Source organism: Lissotriton vulgaris, chromosome 3_2, assembly GCF_964263255.1.
Source record: "Lissotriton vulgaris chromosome 3_2, aLisVul1.2, whole genome shotgun sequence".
Taxonomy (NCBI): domain Eukaryota; kingdom Metazoa; phylum Chordata; class Amphibia; order Caudata; family Salamandridae; genus Lissotriton; species Lissotriton vulgaris.
Window position 1 is genome coordinate 99455900 of NC_141690.1, and position 21681 is coordinate 99477580.

The 21681-nt window shown below is 47.5% G+C and overlaps 1 protein-coding gene across 1 annotated transcript in view; it reads right to left on the bottom strand.

The window, feature by feature from the left end:
- NCAPG (non-SMC condensin I complex subunit G) overlaps positions 1 to 21681 on the bottom strand; it is a 344632-nt gene that overhangs the window by 178583 nt on the left and 144368 nt on the right. Inside the window, exon 9 of the mRNA XM_086964047.1 lies at positions 18727 to 18867. Within this exon, the coding sequence (XP_086820173.1) occupies positions 18727 to 18867 (141 nt within the window). The remainder of the gene's footprint in view (positions 1 to 18726; positions 18868 to 21681) is intronic.

Consider the following 21681-nt stretch of genomic DNA (forward strand, 5'->3'; position numbering starts at 1 on the left):
TCAAAGGGTTTTCATTAATATTCACAAAGAACTGTCCTGCCCATGTGCTGGATCCCAGAATTCCTTTAAAAAGGAAGGAAAACCTATCCAAGAACTGGCTTTGTAGGGGGCAGTTACTAATTTACTAATACTCACCTCTGGGTGTGCCCAGGGCTCTGACCAAGGGAAGAACGATTGTCATGTTGGATTTTGGCAGAGGAAGGCACTGGGATTGTTTAGTGCCATACCCCACAGGAAAGGATGTCAAAGTGGGTAGGTTTGCCCCTGGAAACATTTCAGTTATTGGTTAAGGTGTCACTCCAACACAAAAGCTAATGCCAGAAATAAAAGGGCCACCCCTGGATACCTTCAACAGAACACTGTTGGACCTGGGGAAAACAAACACTGCACATGCTGAACCAAAAGACTGGAACTCAGAAGGAAGACTGAACCTGCTATTTTACTTGGTGAGAGTACCCCAAGGGATGGACCTGCCCACACTTAATTCCAGGAGAGTGGACTCCAAGAGCTAGTTGCCTAGCCTCCTGTTAAGCTCCACAAACAAATGCTTCAAGAAGCCTGCAACGAAGAAGCCACTTGACCACTACCAACTGGTTTTGATTGTACCCAGCTGGTGGCTACAGGGACATTGAGTCCAAATTAACCAAGTGTTGCTCAAAAGCTCCTGGCCCCTTGGCTGATGTTAGTGTGCACCTCACACCCCTCATGACCGGAAAAAGTGGGCACTTACAAGCTTTATCTCAACTTTTTCATAAAGGAACAATAGGCTGCCGCCACACCGCAGCCCAGCTTGACTTCTAGACAATCTTTTAAGTCCCAATGAGGAGGATTTCACCGGCACAAACACCGAACAGCACTATGCAGTCATTGAGCTCTCCATCTGAGCCAGCCAGCAGCCCATTCCAGCAAAGAGAAAGTTCCTCTAGAAAACAGACAAAAGGGACCCTGGTCCCTAGAGTTGATCGACGCTCAATCATGGTCAGCCTTAACCTCGGACTTTGTCCTTAGACAGCAACCAGAGACCTACAGTTGGCACTTTGTGCTTTTTCGCGCTAAAAACTCTAAAACCCCTAAAAAACGAAACTCAGTATACGTACTGAGGTCTCATAAGCACCCCCTCCCAGTTAATAATCCACTATCACATACCCATCACAGTCTTACCCCCTGACCTTTTCTAAATTCTTGCTCCATTTGAATCTTTTGTTTTCATCTTTCATTCACACACCACTCATCAGACATAGACAGAGGTCTGTTCTTTACCATGTACAAAATGCAGCAACCTCCCTCTTTCTCAGCTCAATCGACCTAGCCAAATCTTTCCCCACTAAGGGAATCCACGCCCCTCTCCCACCTTTTTGCCTGGTATTTGATGCACCTATGACTGAAGTGTACTGGGTTCCTGCCAACCAGTTCCAGTGTTCTTTCCCTAAAAACGATACCACGTTTCCATCAGTTGGCAATACCTTTAGCACAATCTGTACGTCCATAATAAATTGGACTCCTGGTACCTAGGGCCTGAGGTACTAAAGAGGGTCCCTAAGGGCAGTAGCATAAATTGTGCCACCCTAAGAGACCCTTCACCAAGCACTTGCAAAACTGCCTTTGCAGGCTGCGCGTCTTGGTGCAGGCAAAAGTTAAACACGACATGTCGCACATCCCTGTGTGTCAAGTACCCTAGCACTGCAAGTAATGTTTATAAGTCACCCCTACAGCAGGCCTGACAGCTTTAAGGCAAGGCGCTGAATATTACATGTGAGGGAATAACTACAGAGGCCTATGCCTCTGTATTGGTCAGTCTTATTACTGCCCGTACAAGTGAACCAGGAAAGCCATCTTGAGATATGTGCAGGACACTGGTGAAAATGAGTTGCTCGGCTAAATGATGACTTCACTGAAAAAACATCTCATATTGGTAAACTCACACTTATCCCAGTGCTAGGTTTACCAATACATGCACCCAGCCGGCACCTTAGAGGTGCCTCTGAAAACCTACCAGCCACTGGTGTACTTGCTCACTGGTATCTGTGAGCCTCTCACCAAAGACACTATTCAGACCTCTTAAGGTGAGAGCATTTACTCTCAGGAGACCCAGAAAAAAAGCTGTCCAGGAAGAGGGTGTAACACCTCCACCCACAGCGTGACCTCTGATAAGCCTCCCTGGACTGGCAAGCTTCAAAGAAACTGTTGCCTTTGGAATTCGAATCTGGCTCCCGTCACAGGACAGGAAGCCACCGTCTCTGTCCAGAGCCCCCTTGGCACCTGGACAGGCAGGAAAATTAGCTAGTCAGGAAGGCATGCCACCTCCTGGCTATAACCCCCCTAACGTAGGCTACAGAGAAGAGGACACAACTTTTCAGAATTAGCCATCTTTGTGATGGCACACTTGGGAATTCTGGGACAGGGTTATGCCTACTTCCCACAGGAAGTCATCATATAAGGTGCATTTTGACCCTAAAGGTCAGTAGCACACTGGATACTACCCTAACGTCCATAAATTCAGTATTTATGGGGCGACCTGGCACCACAGAAACATATGCCGACGACCACGAAGGAGGACACGAAGAGCCGCAAAAGCAGAAGACTGAAGACAGCACCTACCTTTGCCCCAGTCCTGCTGTCCCATCTGCTGTTCTCCGTCTAACATGTGCCAAAGACAACTCATCCTGCAGCTGTGTGCCTCCAAAACATGGGAGGACTGCCTGCCTTCAATAAAGACCAGGACCTCCTGAACTGGAACTGTTCCCTGCATCATGCAGGAACTCCAAAAGAGAAGACTCAGGCCTTCGGAACCGGCAAAACCCAATAACTGAAGCAATCACAGCTCCGGTCGCCTCCGATCGGAGTTAAAGAGGGCCAGTGTTGTCAACAAGGTCCCCTCGCCCTCCAGAGCTTCAGTCCATCATGTGTTCTCCCCTCCTGGACTCCCCTACGTTTCCTGCAGCTTCTGCACGCAGGCCACCTCGACCAGGACTGCTTTGGTAAGGAAAAACCTGACACCTCTGCACTCAAGGACCAAAGGTGTCCCTTGTTCCAGAGCATCACAAAGCCTGACCCCACTTGCTGATTTAGTTAGACTAGTCTCGCCAGAGCCTCTTTCCGCAGGGACCAATCTCAAATGAAACGCATTGGGCTCCTGACACGGGTTTACACTCTGCACCTGGCTGCCTTCGTGCTGCTGGTCTTCTTTCTCCCATAGGATAACATTGCAGAACTCAGAAATGTCAATGCGTCCACTTTTTAAAGTGAAAAGAACTTCTATTTAAACATATACCTGAATGATGTTTCTACAAAGCCTATATATAAAGATACTTGCTGGTCTTATACATTGGTGTGGCTCTCCTTGAGTTGTGTATGTCATTTATTGATCAGTGTCTATTTGCAAATGCCTTGCCTCTGTGTTGAGCCTAAGGATGCTCAACCGCACTACCCATAATAGATCGATTTCGTAGCAAGTCCCTGCCCACTTATAGGGAAACCCCTGGACTCTTTACACGATATATCAGATTTTTTATACATCACATAGAGCCAGCTTCCTACATTGGTGGTGCAGTGGTGGAGACCAGACTTGACCTTGCTGTACCACTTGGTTGATAACTGATTCCACAAAGAAATTCAAAATGGTCTAGTGTATATATCTTTTTCTTATATAAGAAAATATATGATTTGATTTTTTTTTTTTAATCTGCCGTTAGAGGCTCGGTTAAGTCCCTCTGCAAAACGGTTTAGAATTTAAAAAGTAGTAAGTAAGTTAGGACTTTAGAAAAGTACATCACATTGTTTTGGATAGTTCCCAAAAAGATCCCAACTACTTTAAAAAACCATGTCTGCAGAAAGGACCTCCCAGAAACTCACCCTGCTCCCTATGAGCACCTTAGGGTACCCAAGCGCAAGACGCTCTGAAAGGCATGGAAACTTGCCAATGCAAAGGTTCCCACACTGGGGTAGGTGAGGAAGGCCCAGAGGTGGATGAGGGTGACAATGACTCCACTACCCCCCTCAGAAAGCAACTCCACTGGGAGCACTACTAGTAGTATCCCAGAAGAGACAGACCCCGAAGATGCAGATGCACAAGTTACTTACCTTCGGTAACGATATATCTGTAAGAAACAGTAGTTCGTATTAGATTCCTTACCTTAGAATATCCCCAGGCGTCAGACTGGATCCGGAAACTTTTGTATAGCAGTACCCTTGCGCGTTGGTAGGTGTCGTCTGTGGCTCCGCGTCCGTCGGTGTGATGACGTCGCCAGAGTACTTAGACGCCGCCTAGACGCCGCCATCGCGCGCGGACGTCAGTTCTTATACATAACTTTTCCGCGCCAGGAACGCAGAGCCATGATAAAAACCAACACTGGTGCCATGAAACTAGGGCCCTGAAAGGGAATGACCTTAATCCTAGATATCGGTTCGCAGAACGGGGAGGATGGGTGGGGTGGTAAGGAATCTAATACTAACTACTGTTTCTTACAGATATATTGTTACCTAAGTAACTTGTGCATCTGAAAGAAACAGGTTAGTATTAGATTCCTTACCTTAGAATAGATACCCCAGCAATACCAACTCCGGTGGTGGGTCAGCTAACCAATGATCACACCAGAAAGTCCTGGAGAACGGAACGGCAGAAAAAGCCATCTCTCCGGACTTGGCTATCCAGGCAGTAGTGTCTTGCAAACGTGTGCAGCGAGGCCCACGTAGCTACCTGACAGATGTCCTGCAAGGGGACTCCCTAACCCAGGGCAGTAGTAGCCGCCGTGGCCCGAGTGGAATGGGCCCTCAGCACAACAGGAGGCTCCTTTTTAGCCAAAGAGTAGCATACCTTGATGCACAGCACAACCCACCGAGTGAAGGTCCGCTTGTGCACCGCCCGACCTTTCTTAGCGCCCACGTAACCAACAAAGAGTTGGTCATTCACCCGGAACTGGCGTGTGCGATCCAAATAGAATGAGAGTGCACGTTTTGGGTCCAGACGGTGGAGCCTCTTCCTCTTTCGAGGGATGCGGAGACGGAAAGAAGGTGGGGAAGGTGATGGACTGCCCGATGTGGAAGGCTGGGACTACTTTGGGCAGGAAAGAGGGTCGCGTCCGCAACACAACTTTGTTCGGATGGACAGAAAGGAAGGGAGGTTTAGAGGAAAGAGCCTGGAGCTTACTCACCCTCCTGGCAAAGGTGATGGCAACTAGGAATGCAGTCTTCAGAGTAAGGAGACGAAGAGGACAGTTATGAAGTGGCTCGAAAGGAGCACACATCAGATAGGTTAGAACAAGGTTCAAGTCCCACTGAGGCATCACGAAAGGAACAGGAGGAAACATATGAGTGATGCACTTCAAAAACCTATTTACAACTGGGGACTTAAACAAAGAGGGCTGATCAGGAAGCCTTAAGAAGGTGGAAATAGCAGAGGTAGCCCTTGATAGTGCCCAGTGCAGAGCCCTGCTGGGCAAGAGAGAGAAGAAAGAGGAGAACCTTTGAAAGAGGTGCAGAAAGGGGATCCAAAGCCTTTGCTGTACACCATGCCACTAATTTGTTCCACCTACAGGCGTATACCGATTTTGTGGAGGGACGCCTGGCTGCCAGAATTACATTACAGACTTCAGGAGGCAATTCAAATGGCCTCAACTGCCGCCGCTCAATCTCCACGCATGTAAGAGGAGACTGGACAGGTTCGGGTGGAGGACGTTCCCCTGCTGCAACAGAAGGTCCACCTGAAGAGGCAGACGAATCGGGGGATCGAAAGACATGCTGAGTAGCTCGGGATACCAGTATCTTCGTGCCCAGTCCGGAGCCAAAAGGATAAATTGGGCCCGGTCACGTCTGATCTTCTTCAGCACTCTGGGCAGAAGTGGTATAGGCGGAAAGGCGTACAACAGACCGCAGCTCCACTCGCGACAAAAAGCGTCTCCGAGCGAGTGCCGCCTTGGAAATTCCAACGCGCAGAACTGATGACATTGCGCGTTCTCTTCTGTGGCGAATTGATCTAACCAAGGCTCTCCCCACTGCTGAAAGAGGCATGCGCCATGTCCGAGTTCAGACGCCATTCGTGATCCATCATGCACCGACGGCTGAGTTCGTATACCCTGGCAGGCATTCAGGGAACCTGCCAGGCGTTGAACCACCAGGGTCACGCCCTGATGTTCCAGCCACTGCCAGAGGCACGGAGCCTCCTGGCATAGGGTCCACGACCCCACCCCGCCCTGTTTGTTGCAGTACCACATGGTGGTGGTGGTGTTGTCCGTGAACACCTGCACTACATTCCCCCGGACAGAGGGGAGGAATGCCTTCAGTGCAAGCCGGATCGCCCGCAGCTCCAGAAGGTTGATGTGGAGCCGGGACTCCACCGGAGACCAGAGGCCTCTGATCTCCGCCTCTCCCATGTGGCCCCCCCAGCCCTGGAGGGACGCGTCCGTCACAACTACGTGCTCCGGTTAGGGTAAGGAGAGGGATCTGCCACTAACCCAATCGCGGTTCGTGAGCCACCACTGCAACTGTCTTGCAGTGCCCTCCGAGATCAAGACATGGTCGGACAAGTTGCCCTGATGCTGGGCCCACTGAAACTTCAGGTCCCACTGCAGAGCCCGCATCCGCCACCGGGCGTGATGCACCAGAAGGATGCAGGAGGCCATCAGCCCCAGAATCCGCAGCGTCAACCTGACCGAGACTCAGGATAACGGCTGAAAGATCGGAATCAGAGCCTGAATATCCCGAACTCGCTGTTCGGGAGGATAAACCCGAAACTGCGCCGAATCTAGAACCGCTCCGATGAAGAGGAGCTTCTGAGAGGGACACAGGTGTGACTTCGGCACGTTGGAGAACCCCAGGAGGTCAGCCGTAGTCTGGAGGTGGCAGACGACTGTCTGGGGCGAGCCCACCTTCAACAACCAGTTGTCGAGGTAGGGGAAGACTGAAACCCCTAACCTGCGCAGATGAGCTGCGACCACTGCTATCACTTTCGTGAACACCCGTGGGGCGCTGGTAAGGCCAAAGGGGAGCACAGTAAACTGAAAGTGCTCGTGGCCTACTGTGAACCGCAGGTAACGCCGGTAGGCTGGCAGGACGGGGATGTGAAAATAAGCGTCCTGCAAGTCCAACGCTACCATCCAGTCTCCCGTGTCCAGGGCAGCTAAGACCTGAGCCAAAGACAGCATCTTGAACTTCTCCTTCCGGAGGAAGCTGTTGACGTTCCGCAGGTCCAAGATAGGGTGCAGGCCCCCTTTGCCCTTCTTGGGAACCAGAAAGTAGTGGGAGTAACAACCACACCCTATGTCTGGCCAGGAACGCGCTCGATGGCCCCCTTGGCCAAGAGGGCCGTAACTTCCTCTCGCGGAATACTCAAGTGATCACCCGTCACGCGGTGGTACTGCGGTGTCATCGTTTGAGGGGTCACCTCGAAGGTGAGGTAGTAGCCCCTTCGCACGATTTGCAGCACCCACCTGTCCGATGTGACAGTGCACCAGTGGTGGAGGTCATGGCAAACCCTGCCCCTCACTGGCGCCACATGGGCCTGAAAGCTCGGACTAGGAGGGTTTCGAGGAGGATGCTGCAGGGGTAGGTGTTGACTGACCTCGTCGTTGTCCCAGACCGCCGCCATGGCGGTTACCACGTCCGCCACCGTGCTGGATATTAGTCTGCAGGCCGTGGCTGGTAGGACGTGTGGGGGCGCCCCTTCCATGGCCACGAAAGGAGCGAAAGGCAACAGTTTGCTGGCGGGGGTCGAGAGGCCCAAGGACTTGGCCGTAGCCCTGGAGTCCTTAAAGCGCTTAAGCGCACTGTCTGCCTTGTCGCCAAAGAGGCGACGGCCATCAAAAGGCAAGTCCACAAGGGTGTTTTGGACATCAGCCGAAAAGTTGGCGGACCTCAGCCAGGCGTGGCGACTAATCGCCACCGTCGTTGCCATCGCTCTGCCCAGCGAGTCCGTGGTATCAAGCCCACACCAGATGGAATACTGTGCCGCATCTCGACCCTCCACAAGGCCTTGCGTGAGTTTAGTCCGGACCCCCTTCCAGACATTGTGGCAGCACGTCCGCGACCGTGTCCCATAGAGAGTGGGTGTAAAGGCCCAAGAGGTACGTGGTGTTGACTGACCGCAACCCCCAAACTAAGTGAGGAGAACATCTTTTTACCATACTGTTCGTACCTCTTGGATTCCCGATCGGTGAGGGGGGAGCCGTCTGGAATGTGGTCTGGGAGTTAGAGGCCTGGATGACCAGGCTCTCGGGGGTGGGGTGGGTGGACAGGAAGCAAGGGTCGCCCGGAGCCGGCGCCTGGCCACGTTCCTATCTACAGGCGGACCTGTAGAGGGCTTGGACCAAGTGCCCAGAAGAACATCTGACAAGACCTCATTAAACGGCAGGAGAGGCTCAGCCGAGCTTGCCTGTGGTTTAAGGACCTCAGTGAGGTTAGTCCTTACGGCCTCAAGGGGGAGCTCAAGGCCCAAGGCCTTGGCAGCCCACGTCGGCACCACACTATAGGCAGCACCCTCCTCAGTAGCCACGGTAGGAGGGGAGACAAAACCAGTGTCTGGCGAAGTGTCCAGACCAATGGCCTCCCCTAGCTCACCTGCCCAGTCCTGAGAAGACTGGCACTCACGTGCCAGAGGGTCCTCGGACCCCTCCCAATCCTCTTCGCCACCCATCTCCTGATAATCGGGGTCAAAGCATGGAGCCAGGTCGTAGTAGTAAAAATCTCCTAGCGGCGTCGAATACGGGGCCGAGTGGCGCCGCTCCGGCGCTGGACCCGAATCGAGGACCGGGGACGTCCTCATCCTAGGACGGCACCGGAGGAGACAACCTGGGGGCCGGCACCGGCGAGGTCGTAAGGTCGACTTGCAGTGACCCGGATCTGGAACCGGATCCAGCGGGGCCCTGCGGCGTCGGGACCGAAGTCGCCGAAGCACCCGACGGTGCCGGGTCCAAAGCACGCGGCCTGCTTGGGGGCCCAGTTAGGGCCGATTGGCCCGAAGGCGCCGCGGAACCCGACAGAGGAGTGAGCGACCTCATGGCCATTAGTAAGGCCTCGATCTCTGCCGGCGTCGCGTTCTGCCCAGGGACTGGCGGGTATGGAGCAGGCCGCGACGCCTGCGGTCCGGCGGAGCGGCGTGGGCGGTGTCGTCCAAACCCCCAGCTGCGTCGCGCGAGCGTCGGGGGGAGTCAGAAGAGCGATGACGCCTCTTCGACTTCTTGTGCCTCTTACCTGAGGACTTCGAGCCCTTAGATTGATGACGACTCCCGGAACTGTGGTGACTCCGGCACCGCAACCGGTCCCTCGGCCTCCTTCTGGACCGGGACCTCAAGAGGTGCGGGCCGACTGCCAGAGCTAGAGTCTCTTGCGGGAACGCTCCGGTCTAGCTTTGGACATCAGGGCCCGGCAGTCCGAGCAGGACTTGTTGTCGTGGTCGGGGCCCAGACACTGAAGGCACCAGCAATGGGGGTCAGTAACCGACATCAGTCAGTTGCAATCGACGCAGGGTTTGGACCCGGGCATCCCCACTGTCAGAGTCGAGAGACTTCGAAAGATGATCAAAAATGATCGAGAAAGTTAGTCAAAAATTGACTAAGGGTACTACTTTTTCGGGATCGGAGCTTGCTGGCGCGGAAAAAAAGAACTGCCGTCAGCGCACGAGGGCGGCGTCTAAGTAGTCGGGCGACGTCATCTCGGCGCCAACGATGCCGACGACTGACGCGGAGCCGCAGACGACGCGCAAGGGTACTGCTACTCAAAAGTTTCCGGATCCAGTCTGACGCCTGGGGATATTCTAAGGTAAGGAATCTAATACTAACCTGTTTCTTTCAGATCTTCAGAAATTAGCCAAGACAATAGTATTAGAGGCTAAACTCCTGGATAAGGAAAGTACTGAGATTGGCTAGGACCTAGCTCTGGTGGCAGCAACATTTTACATAGGGATGAAGCTTTCGACCCCAAAATCCCCAAAGAGATTTCCCCAAAATACTCAGAAGGTAGATCACTAAATCTACCAAATAATTATTGCCTGACAAACTTTTTAATCTTTTATATTTTTAACTTTTTTGAGCTGTTTCTATATTCATGTGTATACAAACATTTCTATATTGATAAATTGCAATTAATTTGAAAATGTTTTATAAGTGCTTTTATGGTCTTGTAAGACCAAAAATAAAGTATCTTTTGACTTGAGATCACCAAATGGTTTACAGCCTTTGAGAGGGCCTGTAAAATGAGACATCTCAATAAAATTATATTGGGGCTCTCTGCTCTGGGAGCGGTTTGCAGGAAAGTGTAGAGCTAGGCTCCTGACACTGAATGAGGAAGCTGCAGAGTCCTATGACCTCATGAATGGGCACCATGATTGAGGGCTTTGGACTCACCACTGACCAGGAGCAGGGAGGTTCAGAAAACCCCCAGTCAGTCCTGGATTGGTTTTGTAGACTTTTCAGTAAAAACACTAGGTGGTTGGTTACAAGTTAGCAATGTGCCGGATTATGGTGTGCTTTATAATTTAATTCTAAAAGAGCATCTGTTAAGTAATTGTGTTCATGAGAAGTTGCATCAATACCTGGTAGATCTGTGGCCAGTCTTTCCCCAGGAATTGGGGAAGAAGGCTGATCATTGATTCAAAACTAGAGTGTCCAGGGCAATTCATGGAGGGGGTGATCAAAAGAAAGGGGCTGACACGCCCTACCCTTACCCTCTTCTCCCCACACACCCCCTGGAGTAAAAGGTGGACCACTCTGAAGACAAAGGCCCCAAAAAACCTGTTTTGGAAGGTGGGCCCTGAGACACCTCATAAAACAAAGGTGGGTATCAGGTTAAGAACTGGGACCTCAAGAAGGCTTGATGCCTTTAACTGTAAACAGACAGGTCACCTAGATGCAGAGCCTTGCTGTCCTAACAACAAACACACTAGTATACCTCCAGGGATTGCCAGTGTAGCGTTTGAAGGAGATCCCTCAAATGAGAAAGCCCTTCTAGCTTTTAAATGGAAAGTGGGACATAAAGGTGAGTTGGAATTTCAGCGGGAAGCAAACACATCCACTCATAAGGGAACCCCTGGATTCTTAACAAGATGTATCAGATGTTGATATATCACAAAGAGCCAGCTTCCTACACCCACCTTGCCATTCATCACGGTCTTCCAATTGAAAATCGTTTTATTTTTAAGTGCTTAGTTTCTACCACTGTGCAGCCACTTCACCAGATAACCCATCTGAGGTCCTTACATTCCCGGGCAGTAAGTTTACTTTCTATTCTTTGCTATCGCAGTGGAATCCTCAACCCCTGCTACCTTTAATGCTTTATTCCGCCAGAAACTCAAACCCTGACTTTTCTACAACAATATTCCAAAGGCCTCTGCTTTCAATTCCTCCTATTCAGCCTCATCTGTGAGGCCAAGCGCTATACCCGAAATGAATGGTTTTTGATTATTTTATTTCAACTAATTGTAGTCCTAAATCTGGTTCCCAGTTTTATATGAATCTTTTTTGCATGGTTCGCTCAATATTTCTTTTTACTATGGATATGTATATTCCACAGTACATATTTACTCTTAAATTTCATACGAGAGAGTCAGCTTAATTTTGGTCTTTCGTTATTTATCACAAAGGATTTTGTTTGAGCATTCAGTTTTTTCCCCTTCTATAGCTTTCACCTTGTGCCTGTGAGCCACTGTCCAAGGAAGGGATGTGCTTGCTAAATCATTGTCAAGATACCTTCCAGGCTCAATGTGAGTTTATTACAAACGCGTTAAATAATATTTCCTTTTTGGCACAAGGCTGTTTTTCTTCAAATCGATCAAGTATACATGTGTCTCGAGGGTTGGCATTATAGCTTTTCCTGGTCTTTAGAAAGGGATGCAGTGGTATATTCTAGTCAGTGTTTATACATATTAATGACAAGCCCTTGTAAGAGAACATTTTACTTATCTATAACAATAGTTTTCTATCGAAGGCATCCCTATTAATTTCTTGAATAAACCTTCCTTCTCCCTGGTGAACCAAGGAGATTGGAAGCAGAAACCTACATATAAGATTCTATGACCTCACTGTACCATCAAAAAGAACTGAGTGGCTGTCAATGTGGCAAACAGTCACTGAGTGGCATGCAGAGATAGAGGAAGAGCAAGGGCAGCCTTAAAATGACAGCGCTGTTTTTGCCTTTATGAGGATGAATGGCCATCGACACATTTGTATTTCATTTACCCCCCTTTTTAATTGGAGAAAGAACAATGTTTTGTGTAGGATTATTCAGTGCTTATGAATATAATGAGGATAGCTATGATTGAGAACTAGTGTATTGTGTAGGAAGCTGGCTCTGTATATACTATACCAAAGTAAGGAATAGTGAACACAGAGTCCAGTGGATATATCGTCCCTTCTGGGATGCAACAAAGTTAACCTGGTGTTGCACAGCACCACCTACCTCTGCTTGGGAAAAATCTTCTGGCTCATGTCTGGAGCCTGGGACTATTCTAAAGGTCAGGAATCTGTGGTGAGGGTTTCCACCAAAAAGGGCACTACCAAAGGTAAGGAACTTGCTCATTGAAACCAGTTAGCATTCAACCTTGACATGAACACTCTGCGAACTACTAAGAAAGCTTCCTTCAATGGGAGGTGTTGGCGGTTTCACATAATGAACAGTTTCCAGAGGCAGCTCCATTAGTTTTGAAAGGGTTATTTTGAATTCTCATAGAAGAGATACTTTTCGAACTGAAAAGAAACCTCTAAGGCTCTTCCTAAAATATTTAATCATTCTGCTATCGAAGGGAGACGCTTGAGAATGAGTTGTTTAGAAATTTCCGATGGCTTACAAACATACTTTAATGAAAAAAAGCAATTCACCACATTTAGCAGAACTAAGATATGGTAACAGTCACTCCTAGCATATTGGCTTCTTCAGGTAGAGATGCAGAACCTATTCCAATTAAAAACCTATACAGTCTAAATACATTGGTGTTCTATTTGATATTCATGCACTCGTGGGTGATATTCAAATGTACTTGAGAGTCTGGATTAGCAATGGAAGACTTTTGTACTGCATTTTGTCGATGTTTTGAATAGAAAAACCAGTCTGCATGCAGTACTGCATTCAAAAGGTGGACTGAATACTTTGCTTTCCTGCTTGGGCAGTGTAGGAAGCTGGCTCTGTATATACTATACCAAAGTAAAGTATAGTGTGAACAGAGTCCAGTGGATCCCAAAGGTAGGCAGAGGTAAAAGTAGATCTACAAGTTACTTACCTTCGGTAATGATGTGTCTGGTAGAGGCGATTTTAGCAGCAGATTCCTTAACGCAGAATTATCCCCAGGTGTGAGACTGGATCCGGAAAACTTTTCTTTTCCCCAGCATCTCTGCGCGCCGGGGGGCGATACCGGATGACTCCGCCCTGTCGTAGTCCGCGGTTGTGACATCAGCGAGGTCACATAAGCCCAACCCCGGCACGTTTTCGGGGGTTAAAAAAGATATAAATTACATAAATGCGATTAAGTATTGCCTGGGCATTAATATATAGAAATATATCCACTCCAAGATGGCGCTCTCTTTTTCTGAGGAGGTTACAGTCCTCTTTTGATTTTTATGAATATCTCCATATCTATGTTTGCTGCGGAGATAGCGGGGTCTTTGAATTGAATAGACGCGAGTGAGGAAGCTCAAAAGGTACGTAGTGCGCAATGTTAAATAATCAACACCATTAGAAGTTAGTTTCGAATCGCGTATTACTAAACACTGGTAATACCAACTTGTACTTTAATATACTGCAGATTTCTCGTAATCCGGGAAACTACAACACACTCGGCGGTGATATTGGTTCCGTCGTGATTGGGACAATCAATGTGGAAATATGGCACAGGGATTCTCCAGATAGAAGCATAAATACTAAATGTAAGTTACTGACCTGTTTCATGAGTTTATTTGTATGGATTGTATATTAGAGATAATCCAGAAATACAAAATGTAAGACATCATCTTGTCTCAGGAGTTTGTTTGTATAGATTTCATGTTAGAGAGAGACACAAAGTGGGAAATTTGGAATCGAACACGTTGTGATTTAGAGTGCATAAGTTTGGAGGAATGTCTAAAAGTGAACATACGATGGTGTTGTTCACACAAGGAGAATTTTAATTAAGAAAAATAGTTCTTTCTATGACTCAGTGGAAATTTTATGATTCACTTAGGCAGAATAATGAGAGTACACACTTCCTTTTAGATATCAGTTGAGGAAAACGGGTTGTGCTTAATTTTGTGAAGGAGCCAGATCATATTAAAGAAACGTGATAATTATAAGGCTAATAAATAAGTATGTGGAATTTGGTTTATTCTTGCCCATAAATTTGGATATTTAGATATAATTTGTGCTTATAATCCATGGATGATCTTATAGGTACCATGGTGCAATAAGAAAATCACAAGGAGAAATTTGGTGAATGATAATTTCCTGCTGTGGACACAGCAAGGATAGGTAAGATGTTACCTCTTGCGGGGCATTTTGAGTATAAGCAGTGACTAGGGTAGGTTCATGCCTCCGTGGTTTCGAATCCTAACGTTGTTTCATTATACTTTTTCTGATTTTCATCTCTACAGGATACTGTTATTCTAAAGATACGAAAAGTATCAATGATATTTTTTTTTTTTTCTTTGCTGTGTTAAACAATTCACTTCTAAATAATCTACGGGGTACCCTACTTGAGTAATCGAGCACAGAGTACAATTTGTACTAAAAACTGACGCACAAGGTGCCCTCTGTACATGAGTTGTCGGGTCAACACTATGACCAGTTTGAAATGAAGTTATCAGCTTACTGTTAAGTACTTAGTTTTGGGAGTTGGTTTGCTGGGGTTGGAACAAGGGCTCCCCCAGGGTAAAGGATGCACTCTCAAAGCATCTTCAGCGGCACTAGCACGGCCGGGTGAGGAGGCCCAATGTTATTCAATGAGGGATGGGGGGGCCTCGGAGTAGTGGCTGCTCATGAGCAGGCCACAAGGTTGTGGGAGCACAGCTCCTGGAATTAAGCTAAGGGCAAAGTCGGGGGGCTGGGGGTTCAAGTTAGCACCCAAAGTGCACCCACAGCATCACAGGGCAGCCGGGTGCTGTTTTGGTGTCGGGTGCCCTGTTTTAAATTGGAATTCTCTGGTTGCAACAAACACTGCAGGCTCGGATGCAAGGCACATATGTGCCAAAAGGCTATCAGGCCAAGAAACCTCAGAACACTCTTCAATGGAACACAAGGAGAAGCCAGAAATGTCAGGCTCATAACCTTAATGTCCAGGACTCCTTGTGGGGGAGGAAAGGCCTTGAATGCCACTGTATCCAGGACAACTCCTAATCTTCAGCACAGGATACAGGTGGGATTTCAGTTCGTGATGGAAAATCCCAGCTATGACAAAGTGAATCATGGTCAGTAGGTGGTCCACGACAGATGGTGGTGAGCCAGCCTTTAGCAGCTAGTCGTCAAGGAATGGGAATATATGTATCCCAGATTTGTAAAGATGGGCTGTGACCACTGCCATCACTTTAGTAAACACTCCGCTGAAGGAAAGAATGGCAAATTGGAGAGGCTACAACCTCACCACAAACCATAGTAAGAGAATGTGGGACTGCAAAATGGGCTTATGAAGCTACACATCCTGAAAGTCTAATGGCACCACTGAGTCTCCTGGATCTATTGGCGAAAGAACCATGGGTAGTTATAATCTTGTACCTGTTCTTCGAAGTAAGCTGTTCAAAAGTCAAAGTTTCAGAATTGGCCTGAATCGTCCATCTTTTTGGGAACAAAAATAAATAAATAATGGGAGCACCACCACTTGCCCTTCTCTGCCCCAGTATTTGCTCTAGTACCCCTTTGGACAGTAGCGACAGCACTTCCTGCTGAAGGATGGTTTCATACTTTGCTGCAGTCTGAATTAAAACAGGTGGTATTTCAGGGTGATAGATGTAATGGGGACTGTGTAAACTAGTTTAACGATCTGCAGCACCCACTGATCTGCAGCTATTGCATGAAAGCCAGGCAGGATAAAATGAATTTCCAACTAGTACAAATAGTGCAGCCCAGAGTTTATCGTATACAGGTAAGCCATCGGTCTTGTGCTGTCCGAGCAAAGGCTTGCTGAATTAGTCAGTAATACCTGGTAGGGTTTCACTGGCCATGTCCAACAAGGTATGCATGAAGCATTCCAAAAGGTAGACTGCCTACAGGGACCTCAGGTCCAAAGTGGACGAGGAAAAGGCTTTCCCAAAAGCATCAATGTGCTTCTGTCCGGATGCACAGTAGCGAATGTATTGGTGAAAGCCTGAGCGACCAACTTCGGAGTCTGCTGCGGAGTCAAAAAGGTCGGATTTCTATGGGAAGAGCTAAGACAACTAGATAATGGGGGGGAGGTGGGGGTGGCGCTGAGCACGGCTTAAACCAGGTTGATATCAAGGTTTCTGTCAGAGCCTCGTTAAAAAGCAATAAGGGCTCTGAAGTACGAGGCCCAGACTGTAGGCGGTCAGTAAGTTTACCTCGATGTCTATAGTTCATCAAAAACAGCGATCGATGGAATGCCTGAAATAATCTCAACCAGTAGCAATTGCTCAGGCCGCATCCAATTTTATTGTTTTTCATCCACCATGCCACCTCAGTTTGCGCCCAGTCACATCAGTCTCGACCAGGCTCCAATGGGAACAGTCTAGCCTGAATATCAAGGCAAGATCCTCCCTGAACCTTAACACAAGCAACCCAGGACTGCTTTTGCACTTTTTTAGGTCTCATCCACCAGAAATAGCTTGGTTCAAGTGAGACGTGTGCACAGGATCCATGTCTGGGCATACCCATCCGACTTAGGGTGACACACTAACTGTTAGTCTCAAAGGCACTATATGAAGGGAGCTAAAATCAGTCTGCAAAGCTGCAGCTTGGCCACCCTAGAAGCCTCAATCTGCTGGGTTGGGGTCAACGACAGCCGGGGGAACTCAGTGACCAACAGCCGAAGGGTCTCAAGAGTTGGATAATGGCCAAGTCTGTCTTCTGCCTGAGGAGAACACAACTTCTCAGCAAAGGAGGAGTGGCGGAAAAGGGAAAATTCCACTTAGACTTCAGGCACTTGTGGCACAAATTGCCCCTCGACTTCATGCAAGACATCCTGGAAAACAGCAACCTGGAAAGGGAGCAGAATCAGAAGCAGACCTGCAACTTGGATCGGCAACTTCATTGCTTTCTGCGTTAAACCATGTGGATATTTGCCTTTGGCTCCCTAAATTGCCTTTGAGTACATCATGGAGGATAGGTCATGTGACTAAGTCGTTAATTGATTTAGTAGTGTGGCTGTTGCTGAAGCATCTGTAGAAGGTAATCAGGAAGGTCTTGTGTCTATTAGTCATAATAGATACAGGATGTGGTTTGACATAATACTTGACAGCTTGGAAGAAAGCTTTATTCTGGATGTTGGTTTACAAGACTATTTGCAGAAAGATATCACATTTTGCTTGAGTGCTGGCTTATTTGCAAGCACTTTTCGTTTTTACTGTTGGGGATTTCTGCTCTCCATTTTCAAGCTTACATAGTCCCCTCCTATTGACAGTCAGTTACAGAATGTACGAAGATGGAGAGTATTGGTCAGGTTCATAATTTTCAGAAGAGCTGAAACATAATAGTCAACGAGTCAATATATGGAGATTTGGTCGGTTCAGTGAGCACAGAAAGTGCTGAAGTTCTTCCACAGGGATATTTTAATGAATCATGTTAGAACCCTGAAGGGTTTGGGGTTGTCTTCGTGGTTTTGTGTTGTGAAATACGGTGCAGAAAATGGTGTGAGGGCCCAACAAGTCATGGGGAGAAAGGGAGAGGAGAAAATAGAGGAGCAGTTCTAATCGGTTTCCTCAGGAGAGAGAAGTGCCAATGTGGGTGATGAGATACAGAGAGGTGGTCATGGAGAGGAAGGACCAAACACTACTTTCCACACAGGCTACAACAATTCCAAAATGCTGCAACTAGACAACTTCTTAAATACAGACTACATCATCTTTGCTCTCCAGAGTGTGCACTGAATTTCAATGGCAAGACCTGGCTCTATCAAGCAACTTCATATCATTCATTCCTCCATTCTACCATCAAAGGTGGAACCTCCAATGTAGAATTGCCACCACTTTATTATGAGTAAGCATTAGCTAGCGTTCTTTCGCCATAAATGAAACAAAACTCAGGAATTATCACCCTGCACAAACCAAAATGATTACCCACATCCACGGCACACATTGCAGGAGGCCTGATTTAATACATGATCCTTCGAGCCAAGCTTACTTCATAAAAAAGTACATATACACAACAAACCTATATCCTATATTTGCACATTGCCTCTGGTAGAGGTGATGGTGTAAGTCAAGACAACCACAACCTGAATTGAGCACACTTCCAAACCTTGTGCATAGCATCCAACATTCAACACAGGCCTCCCCCAGTAAATCTACACACTATGAACTATTCACAACATGTGCAGCATCCTACTCAGCTATCTTGGCAAGCAATTAATGCCTCTTTTAAGGTGTAAGGTGTTATACAAATGTTATGATCCAATCAATGGTACCATAAATTGCATGCAGGTAATACACCTTTTCAGTAAAAGAAATTATTTCTTTAAAAACCTTTTAGTGAGTGTAGTGCCTTGACTGAAAGAGAAGAAAAGATCTACAGAAAAACCCAAAAGTAACCCACAATTTCACCACATGTTCAAAGTTTTTATTTTTAATTCTGCAGATGATTTTTTTAAACAATTCTGTTTATTTTACCCACCTTCCACCTTCTTCAGTAGTATCCAAACAGCTTATAATATGAATTAGCTGCTGACCTATAAATTCTTTGGTCATTGAGTCTTCAATTCGGTTGAAGTCTGCCTTTTCCTCTTCTGTTAGGACAGGCAAGCTTCTGAGATAACTGCCAAAAGAAGGAAATGCACAATACATCAGTCACCTTTTTCTTTAATTAACCTCTACAGCTTTAAAAATCTACAAAATAACATATCCCTGAAATTCACTGAAGAGAAAATTAAAAGGTCAGTTAAGCTTTGGCAAACACTAAACAGAAAAAGTGCTAAAATTCACCACTTAAGGAGGGCAATGCACAGAAAACATCAATTTGGTGTTGGCAAATAGGTGTTTCATGAATGTTGGCCACTGCTTGTTATGGCACATTATGTGCGTCCATGAACTGCAAAATGTCTGTGGTTTTACAAGTTTGGATCAGAACTATAACTCCGCTTTAAACACTGGTTTAAATCGGTGAATTTCATAGGATTTTGTTTATATACTCAATTTCCAAATCCCACTAGGGCTATGCTCTGCTACTAACAGGTGGCCTTATCAGAGGGCAAGGCTTGCTGCAGGGACTGCGCACTAACACGACTGAAACGTCCAAAATGGCTGCTTGCCAGTTGATTTCAAAGGGCCTGCCACTTCTCTGGGCATTGGCTCTGCAATCCAAGAAAAGCAGACACTGAAGATAGTGTTTGGCATTGCTTGCAAAAAAAAATAAACACTTCCAGAAATCTCTTAAAAAGGCAACTCACCAAATAATTCCACCTCACACACTTTTTTCTCTGTAGTGCTATGTATCTTCCTATTCACTGCCCTAGGATTCATCACCTTTAAACTGGACAACCCCTTGCTATCGAAATTTGTTTTCTCACAGGGCTAAATTCTTGAGTGCCCCAATGTACCCTGCCCTGACGCCTCACACCCTGCATGTCCCCCGTCACAGCCCACTCCTGCCCCCACTGCCCCTCTTACTGTTCTCCCTGTCATACCAACCCTCCCGATTTTTCCTATGACACCGACCACGCTCACTAACCCTATACTCTGCGGGAATGACAAGTCTCCATCTGCCCAACCCTAGTGGCTTTACCCCTACCCGCCCTTTTCCTACTTCCCCGTGGTCTACAGTTAAGCAGGATTTATATAAATTGTTGAATTCCCCCCGACTGGCCTGCTTGCGCTCTGCAGTCAGCTTTTCGTCCCTTCAAGAAAGTGACCTGCAGAAGTAACAGTGTGAATGTTGGATAAATAACGGGAATATTTATACCTTTAAAGAAATATGGCCCACCTTTTCCCAGTGGACGATTATGGAACAAACCACCTGGGCTGAATACATGTGTACCTTGGTCATGCAAAGATTAAAAAATGTGCTTATGTAGATGCCCGCCGGGTTAATGGACCTCAGATCACAAATAAAAAGAGGCGATGTTCAGGGAGAGGGGATGTTTGGCGCTATGTCTGCTTTGATGGCTTACCATAATAGGACCGCTTTTTCCAACACCCCTCTAGAGACAGCTATGCCAATGAGAGGCGGCCCCTGTCTTTGTTAACACACTTACTGATGCCCAAAATAATGGTCGAGGGGCTGTTGAGGCCCACTGGCGCAGGCTTTGGGTTCATGTTCTTTGGAAAAGGTCAGAAGTAATGCAGTTAAAAGGAAAATTATCAGATCCCCGGAAGAATCTGGCTGCCTTTTACAGAGAATTAGGTCAAATTATATCTGCAGGTACTCTCGTTCTTGAGGATATAGATTTACTTTTTTGGTACGGTTGTCCCCAATGAAATTTGGGACAAGATTCGAATTACTGACCATGAAGTGGCGTTGGGAGGTAAATGTGCTGACCTAGAGGCTATGGAAGAAGCAAGGGTAGGAGGGACTAAACCAGAAGCGGCCATCCTGACTTTGCCTGGTAAAATAATAACGTTTATGAAAACACTTGCGGGAAACGGTCATTAACTGGGATAAAATAAACGCCTGTAGGCAGTGAAAAGATGAGAATGTTGCTGACTTCTTTACCCGTTTTGAGACAGTATACAAGGGACATAGTGGTTTGGATCCCAGGACCCCAGGTTCTGGCCCAGTATTTGTCGATAAGTTTGTCAGCAACTTGCTTCCTGAGATCTCCGCCAAGCTTAAGAAAGTTAAAAGTACGTGGTCTGCCCAAACTATGACTGGTATCTTGGCAATATCATGAGAATAGGGAGAATGAAGATGTAGACAAGGAAAGTAAGAAGGTTAGGTATCTTAAGACTAAGGCACTTCTGCAGCAGGCTTACCCTCCCAGAGGTCCCGATGCCCGCAGGGAATTTCAGACCTCAACCCCAACACCCTCCGAGGGCTCGCCAGTCTACCCCCTCCAGCCCTCAACGTACGGGAGCCCTCCAAACAGATCAGTGTGCTTATTGTAAGGGGTACGGCGATTGGATAGATGAGTGTCCTGTGTTAGCTGAAAACATCCGATCAGGGAAGACTCGGCCTCGCGCTCCTAGGGAGGGGAGGAAGACTAGGGACCATGGCCCGCCCCATCACAGGATAAAGAACGCAGGCCCAGGGATGACGCTCCCATCTGGCAGCGCCCGGCCAATAGGTTTGATGGGTATGAAGCAACATGCACTTATTACAATGATGATTATGATTAAGTTGATGAGACTGGGTCCTACCAAGCATAGGACAGCCAGGAAAGGGGTATTACCAGAGTGTGAATTCTAGTGGATCAAAGGGGCCCCTATGTTCAAATGTCAGTTGTGGGGAACGATCAGAATTTTCTTTTGGATACTGGGGCCACCAGGTCATCTATTGCACGTCTGTCAGTCCCAGAGGCACTCCTTTCTGGCAATATGAATGTCTCTGTGGGTTTTGCAGGAACACCTGTGACCAGCCCTGTCTCTGAACCCCTTCCTCTCGATATTGGCCCTGCACATGTTGAGGCTCCCTTGT